The sequence below is a fragment of the Bufo bufo genome, chromosome 4 (genome assembly GCF_905171765.1).
Source record: "Bufo bufo chromosome 4, aBufBuf1.1, whole genome shotgun sequence".
NCBI classification, from domain to species: Eukaryota; Metazoa; Chordata; class Amphibia; order Anura; family Bufonidae; genus Bufo; species Bufo bufo.
Window position 1 is genome coordinate 41,232,378 of NC_053392.1, and position 16,171 is coordinate 41,248,548.

Sequence of the window (16,171 nt, forward strand, 5' to 3'; positions counted from 1 at the left end):
CCATAACAGTGACCTCCACAGTGCCCCCCATAACAGTGACATCCACAGTGCCTCCATAACAGTGACCTTCACAGTGCCCCCATAACAGTGACCTCCACAGTGCCCCCCATAACAGTGACATCCACAGTGCCCTCATAACAGTGACATCCACAGTGCCCCCATAACAGTGACATCCAGTGTCCCCCATAACAGTGACATCCACAGCGCCACCATAACAGTGACATCCACAGTGCCCCCATAACAGTGACATCCACAGTGCCCCCATAACAGTGACATCCACAGCGCCCCCATAACAGTGACATCCACAGCGCCCACATAACAGTGACATCCACAGTGCTCCCATAACAGTGACATCCACAGTGCCTCCCATAACAGTGACATCCACAGTGCCCCATAACAGTGACATCCACAGTGCCCCATAACAGTGACATCCACAGCGCCCCCATAACAGTGACATCCACAGTGCCCCCATAACAGTGACATCCACAGCGCCCCCATAACAGTGACCTTCACAGTGCCTCCCATAACAGTGACATCCACAGTGCCGCCATAACAGTGACATCCACAGTGCCTCCCATAACAGTGACCTCCACAGTGCCCCCCATAACAGTGACCTCCACAGTGCCCCCATAACAGTGACCTCCACAGTGCCCCCCATAACAGTGACCTCCACAGTGCCCCCATAACAGTGACATCCACAGTGCCCCCATAACAGTGACATCCACAGTGCCCCCATAACAGTGACATCCCCAGTGCTCCCATAACAGTGACATCCACAGTGCCCCCATAACAGTGACATCCACAGTGCCCCCATAACAGTGACATCCACAGTGCCCCCATAACAGTGACATCCACAGTGCCCCCCATAACAGTGACATCCACAGTGCCTCCCATAACAGTGACCTCCACAGTGCCCCCATAACAGTGACCTCCACAGTGCCCCCATAACAGTGACATCCACAGTGCCTCCCATAACAGTGACATCCACAGTGCCCCCATAACAGTGACATCCACAGTGCCCCATAACAGTGACATCCACAGTTCCCCCATAACAGTGACAACCACAGTGACCTGATACCAGGGACATCCACAGTGTCCCCATAACAGTGACCTCCACAATGCCCCATAACAGTGACACCCACAGTGCCTCCATAACAGTGACCTCCACAGTGCCCCCATAACAGTGACATCCACAGTGCCCCCCATAACAGTGACATCCACAGTGCCCCCATAACAGTGACATCCACAGTGCCCCCATAACAGTGACATCCACAGTGTCCCCATAACAGTGACCTCCACAGTGCCCCCATAACAGTGACATCCACAGTGCCCCATAACAGTGACATCCACAGTGCCCCCATAACAGTGACCTCCACAGTGCCCCCATAACAGTGACATCCACAGTGCCCCCCATAACAGTGACATCCACAGTGCCTCCCATAACAGTGACCTCCACAGTGCCCCCATAACAGTGACCTCCACAGTGCCCCCATAACAGTGACATCCACAGTGCCCCCCATAACAGTGACATCCACAGTGCCTCCCATAACAGTGACCTCCACAGTGCCCCCATAACAGTGACCTCCACAGTGCCCCCATAACAGTGACCTCCCCAGTGCCTCCCATAACAGTGACATCCACAGTGCCTCCCATAACAGTGACATCCACAGTGCCCCCCATAACAGTGACAACCACAGTGCCCCCATAACAGTGACCTCCACAATGCCCCATAACAGTGACACCCACAGTGCCTCCATAACAGTGACCTCCACAGTGCCCCCATAACAGTGACATCCACAGTGCCCCCCATAACAGTGACATCCACAGTGCCCCCATAACAGTGACATCCACAGTGCCCCCATAACAGTGACATCCACAGTGCCCCCATAACAGTGACCTCCACAGTGCCCCCATAACAGTGACCTCCACAGTGCCCCCATAACAGTGACATCCACAGTGCCCCATAACAGTGACATCCACAGTGCCCCCATAACAGTGACCTCCACAGTGCCCCCATAACAGTGACATCCACAGTGCCCCCATAACAGTGACCTCCACAGTGCCCCCATAACAGTGACATCCACAGTGCCCCATAACAGTGACATCCACAGTGCCCCCATAACAGTGACATCCACAGTGCCCCATAACAGTGACATACACAGTGCCCCCCATAACAGTGACATCCACAGTGCCCCCATAACAGTGACATCCACAGTGCCCCCATAACAGTGACATCCACAGTGCTCCCATAACAGTGACATCCACAGTGCCCCCATAACAGTGACATCCACAGTGCCCCCATAACAGTGACATCCACAGTGCCCCATAACAGTGACATACACAGTGCCCCCCATAACAGTGACATCCACAGTGCCCCCATAACAGTGACATCCACAGTGCCCCCATAACAGTGACATCCACAGTGCTCCCATAACAGTGACATCCACAGTGCTCCCATAACAGTGACATCCACAGTGCTCCATAACAGTGACATCCACAGTGCCCCCATAACAGTGACATCCACAGTGCCCCCATAACAGTGACATCCATAGGGCCCTCATAACAGTGACCTCCACAGTGTCCCCATAACAGTGACCTCCACAGTGTCCCCATAACAGTGACATCCACAGTGCCCCCCTAACAGTGACATCCACAGTGCCCCCATAACAGTGACATCCACAGTGCCCCCATAACAGTGACATCCACAGTGCCCCCATAACAGTGACATCCACAGTGCCCCCATAACAGTGACATCCACAGTGCCCCCCTAACAGTGACCTGATAACACTGCCAATTGTCTTCATGCCTTCTCAGGTTGGTCGCCAACTACGTAACGTTTGTAATTGGGGAGATCCTTCTCTTGGTTTTGACCATCTGCTCGCTGGCGGCCATCTTCCCCAGGGTAAGAAACCTTCTGTATGTATTAGGAGGAGGTGTAATCGTTCAGGTCTCCTGGGGTAAAATAAAGGACATCTGACGTGGGTAAGGCTGAAGAATCTGTTACAGGACCTTCGTCTTCTTCCTGTTTTCACAGGTTTTCAATAAAAAGTTGGTTGCATTTTCCACCTGGATAGACCGGACCAGATGGGCGAGAAATACTTGGGCAATGTCGGCCATTTTTATTCTAACTATGGCGGATATTGTGGATATGGTAAAGAAAGGAGACCTCTGTGGCTCTCTGCACTGGAGAAGACCACCGATGGTTCTCCTGACTCTTGTGTTTCCTCCACAGCTCAGCTGTCTGCAGTACTACTCCACATCCTACAACAGCACCCTGCCATCTCAAACTTGGGGCTGCGTGGAGAACCCCAAATATTACAGCTACATCGCCATCCTGGCTCTGATCGCCACCATCATGTTGGTTCAGGTCAGCCACATGGTGAAGCTCACCCTCATGCTGATGATCACTATCGCTGTCGGAGTCGTAAACATTTATGCCTGGAGGCCGATATTTGATGATTACGACAGGAAGCGTTTTAACGGCTACGTGTGAGTGCACCTATTAACAGATCTTCTGACCATCGGCCATGTTAGATACACACACTAAATCAATGTCAAGATAATATCTGTGCTGATACGTGATCTTTGTGTCCTCCACGCTAAAACATTGCCTCCATCTACAGTTGTGTTCAAAATAATAGCAGTGCGTTTTAAAAAAATAACAAAGCTCAAAATCCTTCTAATAGCTTTCATTTCCGTCCACACAAATGCATCGGGAACACGACACGTTCTATTCCAAATCAAAACATGAAGAAAAATATATATATTTTTTTAAAGAAAAGTAAATATTAGACTGCTCCAAAAAAATAGCAGTGTTTGTATTCTTCTTTACAAACTCAAACATTCACTATATAAACTGAGAAATGTTTGAAGATTTTGCTTTCCTTTGAATCACGTCACTAATATCTAGTTGTATAACCGCTGTTTCTGAGAACTGCTGGACGTCCGTGTTGCTCGGAGTCGACCACCTTCTGCCCCTGTGTATTCCAGCCCAGGAGGATTGGACTACATTCCACAGTTCTTCTCTATTTCTTGGTTTTGCCTCAGAAACTGCATTTTTGATGTCACCCCACAAGTTTTCTATTGGATTTAGATCCGGGGATTGGGCCGGCCGCTCCATAACGTCAATCTTGTTGGTCTGGAACCAAGATGTTGCCCGTTTACTGGTGTGTTTGGGGTCGTGGTCTTGTTGGAACACCCATTTCAAGGGCATCTCCTCTTCAGCATAAGGCAGCATGACCTCTTCAAGTATTCTGATGTATTCAAACTGATCCATGATCCCTGGTCTGCGATAAATAGGCCCTATCATTTTCTGCACTTCTTTATATGTTTTCCCTTCTCCAATCAACTTTTTAATCAAGGTACGCTGTTCTTCTGAACAATGCCTGGAACGACCCATTTTCCTCAGAATTTCAGAGAGAAACGCACTGTAACCGGCATGTACGACATTTGCTGCCTTCCTTCCTTAAATAAGGGCAACAATTGCCACCTGTTTTTTAAAGAATGAATAACTTCACTCATTGAACTCCACACTGCTATTATTTTGAACATGCCCCTTTCAATTAGTGATTCAATTACACAGAATTAGCAGCATGCATGTCATGACTGTTGGGTCTGTTGGATTTCTATTACTCTACTACACCTGCTAGTAAATTATTTGCCATGTAGAAATATAATTTCTACTAAAAACAGTGATTGATCAGGTTAGTGATGTCTGACAGCTATTATTTTGAACACAACTGTATGTATTCTCTGTACTGAAACATTGTGTACATATCCTTCATACTGGATCATTGTCTAGATCAGCGGTCCCCAACCGCCAGGGAGATCCCTGGGGGCGCCGCTCTACATGTCCTGCTACTTAGTTAATAAAGTCCTCTTACAGATTCAGGAGGCGTATGCGGCACCTGAGGGGTTAACTGCTGCTGATCGCTCCCTGTCAGAGGTTGGCTGTCCGCTATGTGATTCTGCAGCACCTGCCTCCTGTATCTGTGTCAAAGGTTAAAATATTAAAATATTAAACTTTTCACTAAAACAGTTAAGGGATTTGATGATCAAATCAGTTACTTTCTTTGGGAAACATCATCGTCCGTGAATTGATCGTCTCCCTTAGGGATTTAATCAAATCTCAGTTTTCATCATTTCCCTGCGACATATATAATCCCATCACTGACCGTCCACAGGCTCTTCCCTCACCATCTCCAGAGTGTAATAAACAGCTGGAATCGGCAGGCGTATCCAATCACATCTGTATCTAATCCTGACATGTATGTGTGTCTGATACAGAGCCTGCTGAGCTGTGTATCTAATCCCATCTTCTATGACGCAGCCTGCTGAGCTGTGTATCTAATCCCATCTTCTATGACGCAGCCTGCTGAGCTGTGTATCTAATCCCATCTTCTATGACGCAGCCTGCTGAGCTGTGTATCTAATCCCATCTTCTATGACGCAGCCTGCTGAGCTGTGTATCTAATCCCATCTTCTATGACGCAGCCTGCTGAGCTGTGTATCTAATCCCATCTTCTATGACGCAGCCTGCTGAGCTGTGTATCTAATCCCATCTTCTATGACCCAGCCTGCTGAGCTGTGTATCTAAACCTTTATGCACACAGCCGCATCCATTTTGCGAATCACATTTTTTTGCAGTCCCATTGAGTTCTATGGATTTGAGGTCCTCATTTTGAGGACCAGAATAGGACATGTTCTGTCTTTACTGGACCTGACATACGGATGTAATATACACACTGATGACGTCCCTGTGCTTTCCACATCTGAAAGATAGAACATGCACTATTCTGGTCCTCATAATGCAGATCTAAAACCCATAGAGCTCAATGGGACTGCAAAAAAAAAGTGAATTGCACACGGACAGTAACCTTTTTTAGTGGATCCGCAACTTACAGACCGCAAAACTGAAACGGCCCTGTGCACGAGCCCTATCACAGTGCCTCATAACAGCGACATCCACAGTGCCCCCATAACAGTGACATCCACAGGGCCCCCATAACAGTGACATCCACAGGGCCCCCATAACAGTGACATCCACAGGGCCCCCATAACAGTGACATCCACAGTGCTCCCATAACAGTGACATCCACAGCGCCCCCATAACAGTGACATCCACAGCGCCCCATAACACTGACATCTATAGTGCCCCCATAACAGTGACATCCACAGTGCCCCCCATAACAGTGACATCCACAGCGCCCCCATAACAGTGACATCCACAGCGCCCCCATAACAGTGACATCCACAGTGCCCCCCATAACAGTGACATCCACAGTGCCCCCATAACAGTGACATCCACAGCGCCCCCATAACAGTGACATCCACAGTGCCCCTATTCTGCCATCCATTGCCCCCTTGTGCTATCCAGTGCCCCTTGTGCCATCCAGTGCCCCCTTGTTTGCCATCCAGTGCCCCTGTTTGCCATCCATTGCCCCCTTGTGCCCTCCATTGCCCTCATTGTGCCATCCAGTGCCCTCTTTGTGCCATCCATTGCCCCCATTCTGCCATCCATTGCCCCCTTGTGCCATCCAGTGCCTTCCTTGTGCCATCCAGTGCCCCTTTGTGCCATCCATTGCCCCCTTGTGCCATACACAGTGCCCATGTGCCATACACAGTGCCCATGTGCCATCCATAGTGCCCCTAATGACGTCCACAGTGCCCCCAAAGTGCCATCCAAATTGGCCACAAGGGCACCCATGTGCCATCCAAAGTGACCCCATGTGCCATCCACAGTGCCCATGTGCCACCAAAATTGCCCCTAATGACATCCACAGTGCCCCCAAAGTGACATCCACATTGCCCACAAGGGCACCCATGTGCCATCCAAAGTGCCCCCATGTGCCATCCACAGTGCCCATGTGCCATCAATAGTGCCCCCAATGACATCCACAGTGCCCCCATGTGCCATCCACAGTGCCCATGTGCCATCCATAGTGCCCCTAATGACATCCACAGTGCCCACAAGGGCACCTATGTGCCATCCACAGCTCCCCAATGACCTCCACAGCATAGCGATCAGACTCTGTGGCTGATCGCTATGCTGTCACTGCCTACATCGCGCTGTACATGAGTCAGTACAGGCTTCACATAGAAGCTTGTACACTCAGAAGACGGCCGGCGGACCCGGCGCATGCGCAGTACCGAGGAAGGCCGGCAGGAGGTGGTGACGTCAGTGATGACGTTCCGTCTCCTGCCTCAGGAAGGAAAAGAAGAAGACGGCGCTGGACCGGAAGACTTGAAAATGCTTTAGGGGCGGTCACGTGACCGTGAAGAGAATCATCGGATGGGCTGCGCTGTGGAGGGTAAGTATCGGTGTAATAACCTTCCCTCCACAGGGTATGAAGATGGGCAATTTTCAAGTAGGGGCCGGAGAACCCCTTTAAATAAAAAGTAAAAAAAAACAAACACCAAAATATTAAGTATAAATGACCCCTTTCCCAATTTTCCATATAAAATATATAAACAATAAATAAATAAACATATTACTTATCGCCACGTCCGAAAAGTCCAAATTATTAAAATATCAAGAAAATTTCCTATGTGGTGAGTGGCATAACAGAAAAAAATAAAAACCATAAGCCCTGCCCACCCCCTAAGCCCCGCTCCAGACCCCCCCACCCCACCCACCCGGTCCCTGGGAAAAATGTCTTGCATGAAACTGGTCCTTGCTGCAAAAAAGGTTGGGGACCACTGGTCTAGATGATATGTATGCTGATTGTCTGTATATCCTCCGCACTGATACATCGCCTACACACTGTACCTCGTATGTATCATCTACACTGAAAATAGTCTATATTGAACCCTGATCAATATATTCTCCATATTGAAACACTGTCTACATATGATATATTGCAACACTGTATATGCAGTATATCCTCCACGCAGCAACATGGATGTCTATATATCATACATATTGAAATATCATCTATATATCCTCATACTGAACCATAGTCTATATGACCTCCATACAGAAACAGCATCTATATATTGGCACATCGTCTTTATACTCTCGATACAGAAACTTTATCTATATATCCACCATACTGAAATATCATCTATATATCCTCCATGCTACAACATTTTCTATATATATCCTCCATACTGACACATCACCTATATGACCTCCATACAGAAATATCATCTATATATCGTCCATACTGACACACTGTCTTTATACTCTCGATGCAGAAACTTTATCCATATCTCCTCCATGCTGAAACTTTGCCTATATATCCTCCTTGCTGAAATATCATCTATATATCCTCCATACTGATACAGTAGTGCTTGAAGGTTTGTGAGCCCTTCAGAATTTTCTATATTTTGGCATAAATTTGACCTAAAACTAGATCACATTTTTCACACATCTCCTAAAAGTGGATAAAGATAACTAAATCAAACAAATGAGTGAAAAATGTTAGACTTCATCATATCTATTAATTGAGGAAAATGATCTGATATCACATGTCTGTGAGCGGTAAAAGTATGTGGACCTTTGCTTCAGTATCTGGTGTGACCACTTTGTGCAGCAATAACTTCAACTAAACGTTTTCAGTAATTATTGATTAGTCCTGCACATCGGATTGGAGGAATTTTAGCCCATTCCTCTGTACAATTCTGCATCAGCCTGCTATGTTGGTGGTTCCCTCCCATGAACTACTCGCTTCAGGTACTTCTGCAACATTTCTATGGGATTAAGGTCGGGACTTTGACTCGGCCATTGCAGAACTTTATTTTCATTCTTCTTTAACCATTCTTTGGTAGAACATCTTGTGTGCTTAGGGTCATTGTCTTGCTGCATGGCTCACGTTCTCTTGAGATCCAGCTCATAGACAGATGTTCTGACATTTTCCTTAAGAATTTACTGTTATAATTCAGAATTCATCGTTCCATCATTGGTGACAAGCCATTCCTGGCTCAGATGTAGCAAAATAGGCCCAAAGCATGATACTACCACCACCGTGTTTCACAGATGGGATTAGGTTCTTATGCTGGAATGCAGGATTTAAATTTTTTTCCAAACATAACGCTTCTCATTTAAACCAAATAGTTCTATTTTGGTCTCATCCATCCACAAAACATTGTCCCAATAGCCTTCTGGCTTGTTCAGTTGATCTTTACCAAACTGCAGATGGGCAGCAATGTTCCTTTTAGAAAGTATCCTCCTTCTCCTACCAATGGTGGACTCATGAACATTAGCTAATGTAAGAAAGGCCTTTAGTTGTTTAGGAGTTACCTCTATTACACTCTTGCTCTTGGCATGATCTTTGTTGGCCCCTCCTGGGGAAGGTAATAATGGTCATGTATTTCCTCCACTTGTACACAATCTATCAGGCTGTGGATTGGAGGAGTCCAAACTCTTTAGAGCTGGTTTGTAAGCTTTTCCAGCCTGATGAGCATCAACAACTCTTCTTCTGAGGTCCTCATAAATCTCCTTTGTTCGTGCCATGATACACTTCCACAAACGTGTTGTGGAGATCAGACTTTGATAGATCATTGTTCTTTAAATAAAACAGGTCGCCCAATCACACCTGATTGTCATCCCATTGATTGAAAACACCTGGCTCTAATTATCTGCTAATCCTAAAGGTTTACATACTTTTACCACTCACCGATATTGGATCATTTTCCTATTTATTAATCACTGAGTCTAATGTTTTTGACTCATTTGTTTGATTTGGTTATCTTTATCTACTTTTAGGATGTGTGTAAAATCTGATGTTGTTTTAGGTCAAATGTATGCAGGTCATTCTGAAGGGTTCACAAACTTTATATCATCTACAGTATATATCTGAAACATAATCTATACATATCACCCACACATTATATTTTGTCTATACTGAAACATCATGGGGTCACGTGACCTCAAAATGGTATTAATATTTGAAGACCATATAAATTGGTGTAATGCTAATGAATCGGATTAATGAGTATCATTGAGTAAATGCCAAGTGATCTACGTATTGTATGTGATCCATGGATTATATGTGATATACAGATTATATGTGAACTACAGATGATAAGAGATCCACAGATTATATGTGATCCAGGGATTATAAATGATCTACAGATTATATGTGATCTACAGACTGAATTACTGTTTTCCTATAAATGTACATGGATTTCCTCTTTGTCGTCTTTCTGCAGGGCTTATCTGGTTCCTTCCAAATATTCCATGACAGTGATGATCTTCATCATGATGCTCAGTTTCTACTACTTTGCTCGACATGTGAGTTTACACGTCACCTAACCATTTAGCTCACACCGGACACATTGCGCTGCCTTCTCTTGTCACGCAGCCCCCACACAAAAAAGTGGCCAATAGTCTTGCACAGTGTTGATGCCTAACGTAAGGCTAGATCCTAACACAACGTCGGGACCACATATGACCTAGTGCACACAAAGAGTACCCAAGAAACGTTCCTTGAAAGGGGAGCACAGGTCCAATTGACCTCATCCCTCTTCACAACCATCCAAGGGGAAACTCAACCAGCTCAGGGACCATGCCTCCCTCCTGGTAGACACCAGAGTCACCCACCCAAAGATGGGATATTGTGTCGTGATCTGGGAAGCGTAGGAAATCATTTTCTGTGAAGCCCCACGTGGCCAACTTTAAGTCATGGTTTGGTCTTCCAGGTGGAGAAGTTGGCAAGGACCCTATTTTTATGGAAGATCGATGTACATGACCAGAAAGAGAAAGTCTATGACATGAGGCGCTGGAATGAGGCACTTGTCACAAACATGTTGCCTGAGCACGTAGCTCGCCATTTCCTGGGCTCCAAAAAGAGAGATGAGGTAAGAGGAAGAGGAGAATTCAATGTACAGTAAGATGGAAGGACAAGGCTGTACTGTTGTTGTGATGTTCAGCTGGTTTGTATGTTTTCCCTATTTTTCAGGAGCTGTATAGTCAGTCGTATGATGAGATTGGGGTGATGTTTGCTTCGATCCCAAATTTCTCAGACTTTTATACAGAAGAAAGTATCAACAATGGAGGCATCGAGTGTCTGAGGTTCCTCAATGAGATCATCTCAGATTTTGATGCGGTAAGCTACTTAGATTTCGTGATGAAAGATGTACTGGTAAATAGAGTCTGAAAAGTGTTAAAAGCCACCAAGGCACAAAAGATTGATCGTAAGTGCTCGCATTAATTAAAATGTTTTTCCAGTAACCCACGTTTAGAAATTTCACCAGCGGTTGATTTTTATGGGACATTTATAGTCAGAAGATATCAATAAGAGCAGGACTGGCTATCGTTACATATCTGATTCTCTTCTGTTTATTTTTCTTTCAAGTTGTTGGATGAGCCTCAGTTTCGCTGTATTACGAAGATTAAAACCATTGGAAGCACTTACATGGCTGCATCCGGAGTGACCCCAGACTCCAACACAAATGGCTACAACATTACTATCAAGGTTAGTCTCACTGTATTTCAAGATGACATTAAGCCGACTACCCGATAGCAGGTAGGTTTCTGATGACCCTCATGCAAGTTGTGTGCACGATTTTGCCAAAATTAACTGTATCACCCAACATAATACCGTCCCTATGTACAAGAATATACTGTAACTACAAATAATACTGATCTCTATGTACATGTACAAGAATATAACTACTATAATACTGCTCCTATGTACAAGAATATAACTACTATAATACTGCCTCCTATGTACAAGAATATAACTACTATAATACTGCTCCTGTGTACAAGAATATAACTACTATAATACTGCTTCTATGTACAAGAATATAACTACTATAATACTGCTTCTATGTACAAGAATATAACTACTATAATACTGCACCTATATACAAGAATATAACTACTATAATACTGCTCCTATGTACAAGAATATAACTACTATAATACTGCTCCTATGTACAAGAATATAACTACTATAATACTGCTCCTATGTACAAGAATATAACTACTATAATACTGCTCCTATGTACAAGAATATAACTACTATAATACTGCTTCTATGTACAAGAATATAACTACTATAATACTGCCTCCTATATACAAGAATATAACTACTATAATACTGCTCCTATGTACAAGAATATAACTACAATAATACTGCTTCTATGTACAATAATATAACTACTATAATACTGCTCCTATGTACAAGAATATAACTACTATAATACTGCCTCCTATGTACAAGAATATAACTACTATAATACTGCCTCCTATGTGCTAGAATTTAACTACTATAATACTGCTTCTATGTACAATAATATAACTACTATAATACTGCTCCTATGTACATGAATATAACTACTATAATACTCCCTCCTATGTACAAGAATATAACTACTATAATACTGCTCCTATGTACAAGAATATAACTACTATAATACTGCTCTTATGTACAAGAATATAACTACTATAATACTGCCTCCTATGTACAAGAATATAACTACTATAATACTGCTCCTATGTACAAGACTATAACTACTATAATACTGCTCCTATGTACAAGAATATAACTACTATAACACTGCCTCCTATGTACAAGAATATAACTACTATAATACTGCTCCTATGTACAAGAATATAACTACTGTAATACTGCTCCTATGTACAAGAATATAACTACTATAATACTGCTCCTATGTACAGGAATATAACTACTATAATATTGCTCCTATGTACAAGAATATAACTACTATAATACTGCCTCCTATGTACAAGAATATAACTACTATAATACTGCTCCTATGTAAGAATATAACTACTATAATACTGCTCCTATGTACAAGAATATAACTACTATAATACTGCCTCCTATGTACAAGAATATAACTACTATAATACTGCTCCTATGTACAAGAATATAACTACTATAATACTGCCTCCTATGTGCAAGAATATAACTACTATAATACTGCTCCTATGTACAAGACTATAACTACTATAATACTGCTCCTATGTACAAGAATATAACTACTATAATACTGCCTCCTATGTACAAGAATATAACTACTATAATACTGCCTCCTATGTACAAGAATATAACTACTATAATACTGCCTCCTATGTGCAAGAATATAACTACTATAATACTGCTCCTATGCACAAGAATATAACTACTATAATACTGCCTCCTATGCACAAGAATATATCTACTATAATACTGCTCCTATGTACAAGAATATAACTACTATAATACTGCTCCTATGTACAAGAATATAACTACTATAATACTGCTCCTATGTACAAGAATATAACTACTATAATACTGCCTCCTATGTGCAAGAATATAACTACTATAATACTGCTCCTATGCACAAGAATATAACTACTATAATACTGCCTCCTATGTACAAGAATATAACTACTATAATACTGCTCCTATGTACAAGACTATAACTACTATAATACTGCTCCTATGTACAAGAATATAACTACTATAATACTGCCTCCTATGTACAAGAATATAACTACTATAATACTGCTCCTATGTACAAGAATATAATTGCCATTGTAATGTGGAAGGATCTGATGACAGGACTGATGTATTATACCAAAGCCTGTTATTTGTCATGTCTCGGTAGAAGGAGGAGATCTCAGATAAGGAACGTTGGCAGCATCTCGCTGATCTCGCTGACTTTGCTCTGGCAATGAAGGTGACGCTAATGAACATCAACTACCAGTCGTTTAATAACTTCATGCTGCGAATAGGTAAGTGCTATCCACTGTTTATTCTAATATTGCGGTATGTACACAGTGTTGCAGTAATAAAATGTGTTGTCTGCCATGTACAGTGGTGCTTTAAAGTTTTTGAACCCATCAGAGATTTCTATATTTCTGCATAAATTTGATCTAGAACTACATCAGATTTTCACACAAGTCTTAAAAGAAGATAACGATAACCAAGTCAAACACGACTCAAAAATATTACACCTGGTAACTTATTTATTGAGGAAAATGATCCAATATCACATATCTATGAGTGGTAAAAGTATGTGAACCATTAGAATGAGCAGATAATTTGGTGAAATTAGAGTCAGATGTTTTTAATCAATGGGAGGACAATCAGGTGTGAGTGGGTGACCTGTAACAGGGATCCACAAAAGCCTGATCTTCACAACACATTTGTAGTTTCCTGGCACAAACAAACGAGATTTCTGAGGACCTCAGAAGAATTGTTGTTGATGCTCCTTAGGCTGGAAAAGGCCACAAAACCATCCATAAAAAGGTTGGACATCAATCCACAGTCAGAAAGATTGTGTACAAATGGAGGAAATTCAAGACCATTATTACCAAAGATAAGACCAAGAGCAAGGCGTGTAATTGTTAGGCCTGGGCCTTCTGCCATACCTCCCGCTGACTCACTTGTCATATCTCCAGTATCTTCTGCCCGCCAGAGGTGGCAGACGTGTGCCTGCCAGAAGCGTCCTTCGGCCATGCTGCCTCCGTGCTCCATCCCATGCTGGTTTCTGAAAGGGGTGCGCGCCCGCCGCTTCCTGTCATTTATGCTTCCAGGGGCGAGGGCTTCTTCTCCAGGGGCGCGGTTACAAGTTTGAATAGCAGCTTCCTCTTCCATTAAGTTGCCTGAGCGCTGAGTTACTAACTGTTATAGGTGTTCTGTTCTCCTGTGTTTGACCCAGCCTGTTTGAGCACTCGACTACTGGATCTGTCTGCCCCTGTCTGATCCTCTGTACCACGCTAATTGGAACGTTACCTGTTATCCGATACTGGTTTCTGACCTCTGACCACGCTTCAGCTTCTGACAATCATCATCATCTGCTGCCTTTACTCCAGTCTTCTCTGCAATACCACTTCACACCACCGTGTCTGCTATTGGACTCAGTTCACACTAACCGCGGTTTTAACCGCAACTTGATCTATTGGAACTAGGGATGAGCGAATCGACTTTGGATGAAACATCCGAAGTCGATTTGCACAAAACCTTGTTTCAATACTGTACGGAGCGAGCGCTCTTGTACAGTATTAGAATGTATTGGCTCCGATGAGCCGAAGTTATTTGGAACCGAACCCGAGTTTGGGAAATGTTTTTTACAGTATAAATAAATTTCTGAAGTTATTATGCGAAGTCTCGCGAGTAATAACTTCGGCTCATTGGAGCCAATACATTCTAATACTGTACAGAGCGCTCGCTCCGTGCAGTATTGAAACGAAATTTTATGCGAATCGACTTCGGATGTTTTATCCGAAGTCGATTCGCTCATCCCTAATTGGAACATTACCTGTTGTCTGACTCCATATTAGCTAATCCTGTAGGTAGTGGTTCAGTTTCTCTCTTGCTGCCTTCTGTCCTGTCTCCTGTGAGAGTACTGAATAACACCCTAGGGGTTAGTAGCTGCCATCCCTTGGTTGACACATAGAATCCACACTTTCTCTGGTTTGACCAGCGGTCCCACACACTAGTCGTAACAGTAATAGTCCGCAAGGAACCCAAGGTAACCTCTAAGCAACTGAAGGCCTTTCCCACATTAGCTATGTTAATGTTTATGAGTCCACCTTTAGGAGGACACTGAACAACAATGGAGTGCATAGCAGGATTGCAAGGAGAAAGCTGCTGCTCTCCAAAAAGAACATTGCTGCCCATCTGCATTTTTGACTCAATTTCTTTTTTTCTGGTTGTCATGATCTACTTTTGGGACTTGAATGAAAATCTAATCTCCTCTCCCTCCACATGCGGATCGTGATATTAGTTATTTGATATTAGTTTTGGGCAGATCAGTTCAGACCACTATTTTGTTTCCGCAGGACTCAATAAGGGAGGAGTTCTGGCTGGTGTAATAGGAGCTCGCAAACCACACTACGACATCTGGGGGAATACGGTAAACGTTGCCAGCAGAATGGAGTCTACCGGTGTTATGGGCAACATACAGGTATGGCCACAGTTGTGGTGAATTCTGCATTGCTTGGTCAGGCCCTTCACCAATCCTTTAAATATGTAAACCTCACCATCGAGAGACAGGAAGGAAACGTAAAGTTGAATAAAGAAACACCTAACTTATGGTCAAGAACATGGGTACGCTTGCTCTTTCTGATTTTTAACCCCTGTATCTCAGAAACGGCTGAACATTTTTAATAAAGACCAATTGATCTGTAGACCAAAATGAGTAAAATGCGATCATAAAAAAAAATAGCTCCAAAGATGTCCACGACCATTAAGATAATGTTGTCTTGGTT

The 16,171-nt window shown here is 43.6% G+C and overlaps 1 protein-coding gene across 3 annotated transcripts in view; it reads left to right on the forward strand.

The window, feature by feature from the left end:
* ADCY3 (adenylate cyclase 3) overlaps nucleotides 1-16,171 on the forward strand; it is a 178,827-nt gene that overhangs the window by 161,542 nt on the left and 1,114 nt on the right. For all 3 annotated transcript variants that reach the window (XM_040427125.1, XM_040427123.1, XM_040427126.1), the window contains exons 11-19: nucleotides 2,815-2,902; nucleotides 3,035-3,151; nucleotides 3,233-3,489; nucleotides 10,153-10,234; nucleotides 10,642-10,800; nucleotides 10,902-11,048; nucleotides 11,298-11,417; nucleotides 13,564-13,690; nucleotides 15,743-15,867. In XM_040427125.1, coding sequence (XP_040283059.1) covers nucleotides 2,815-2,902; nucleotides 3,035-3,151; nucleotides 3,233-3,489; nucleotides 10,153-10,234; nucleotides 10,642-10,800; nucleotides 10,902-11,048; nucleotides 11,298-11,417; nucleotides 13,564-13,690; nucleotides 15,743-15,867 — 1,222 coding nt within the window. The remainder of the gene's footprint in view (nucleotides 1-2,814; nucleotides 2,903-3,034; nucleotides 3,152-3,232; nucleotides 3,490-10,152; nucleotides 10,235-10,641; nucleotides 10,801-10,901; nucleotides 11,049-11,297; nucleotides 11,418-13,563; nucleotides 13,691-15,742; nucleotides 15,868-16,171) is intronic.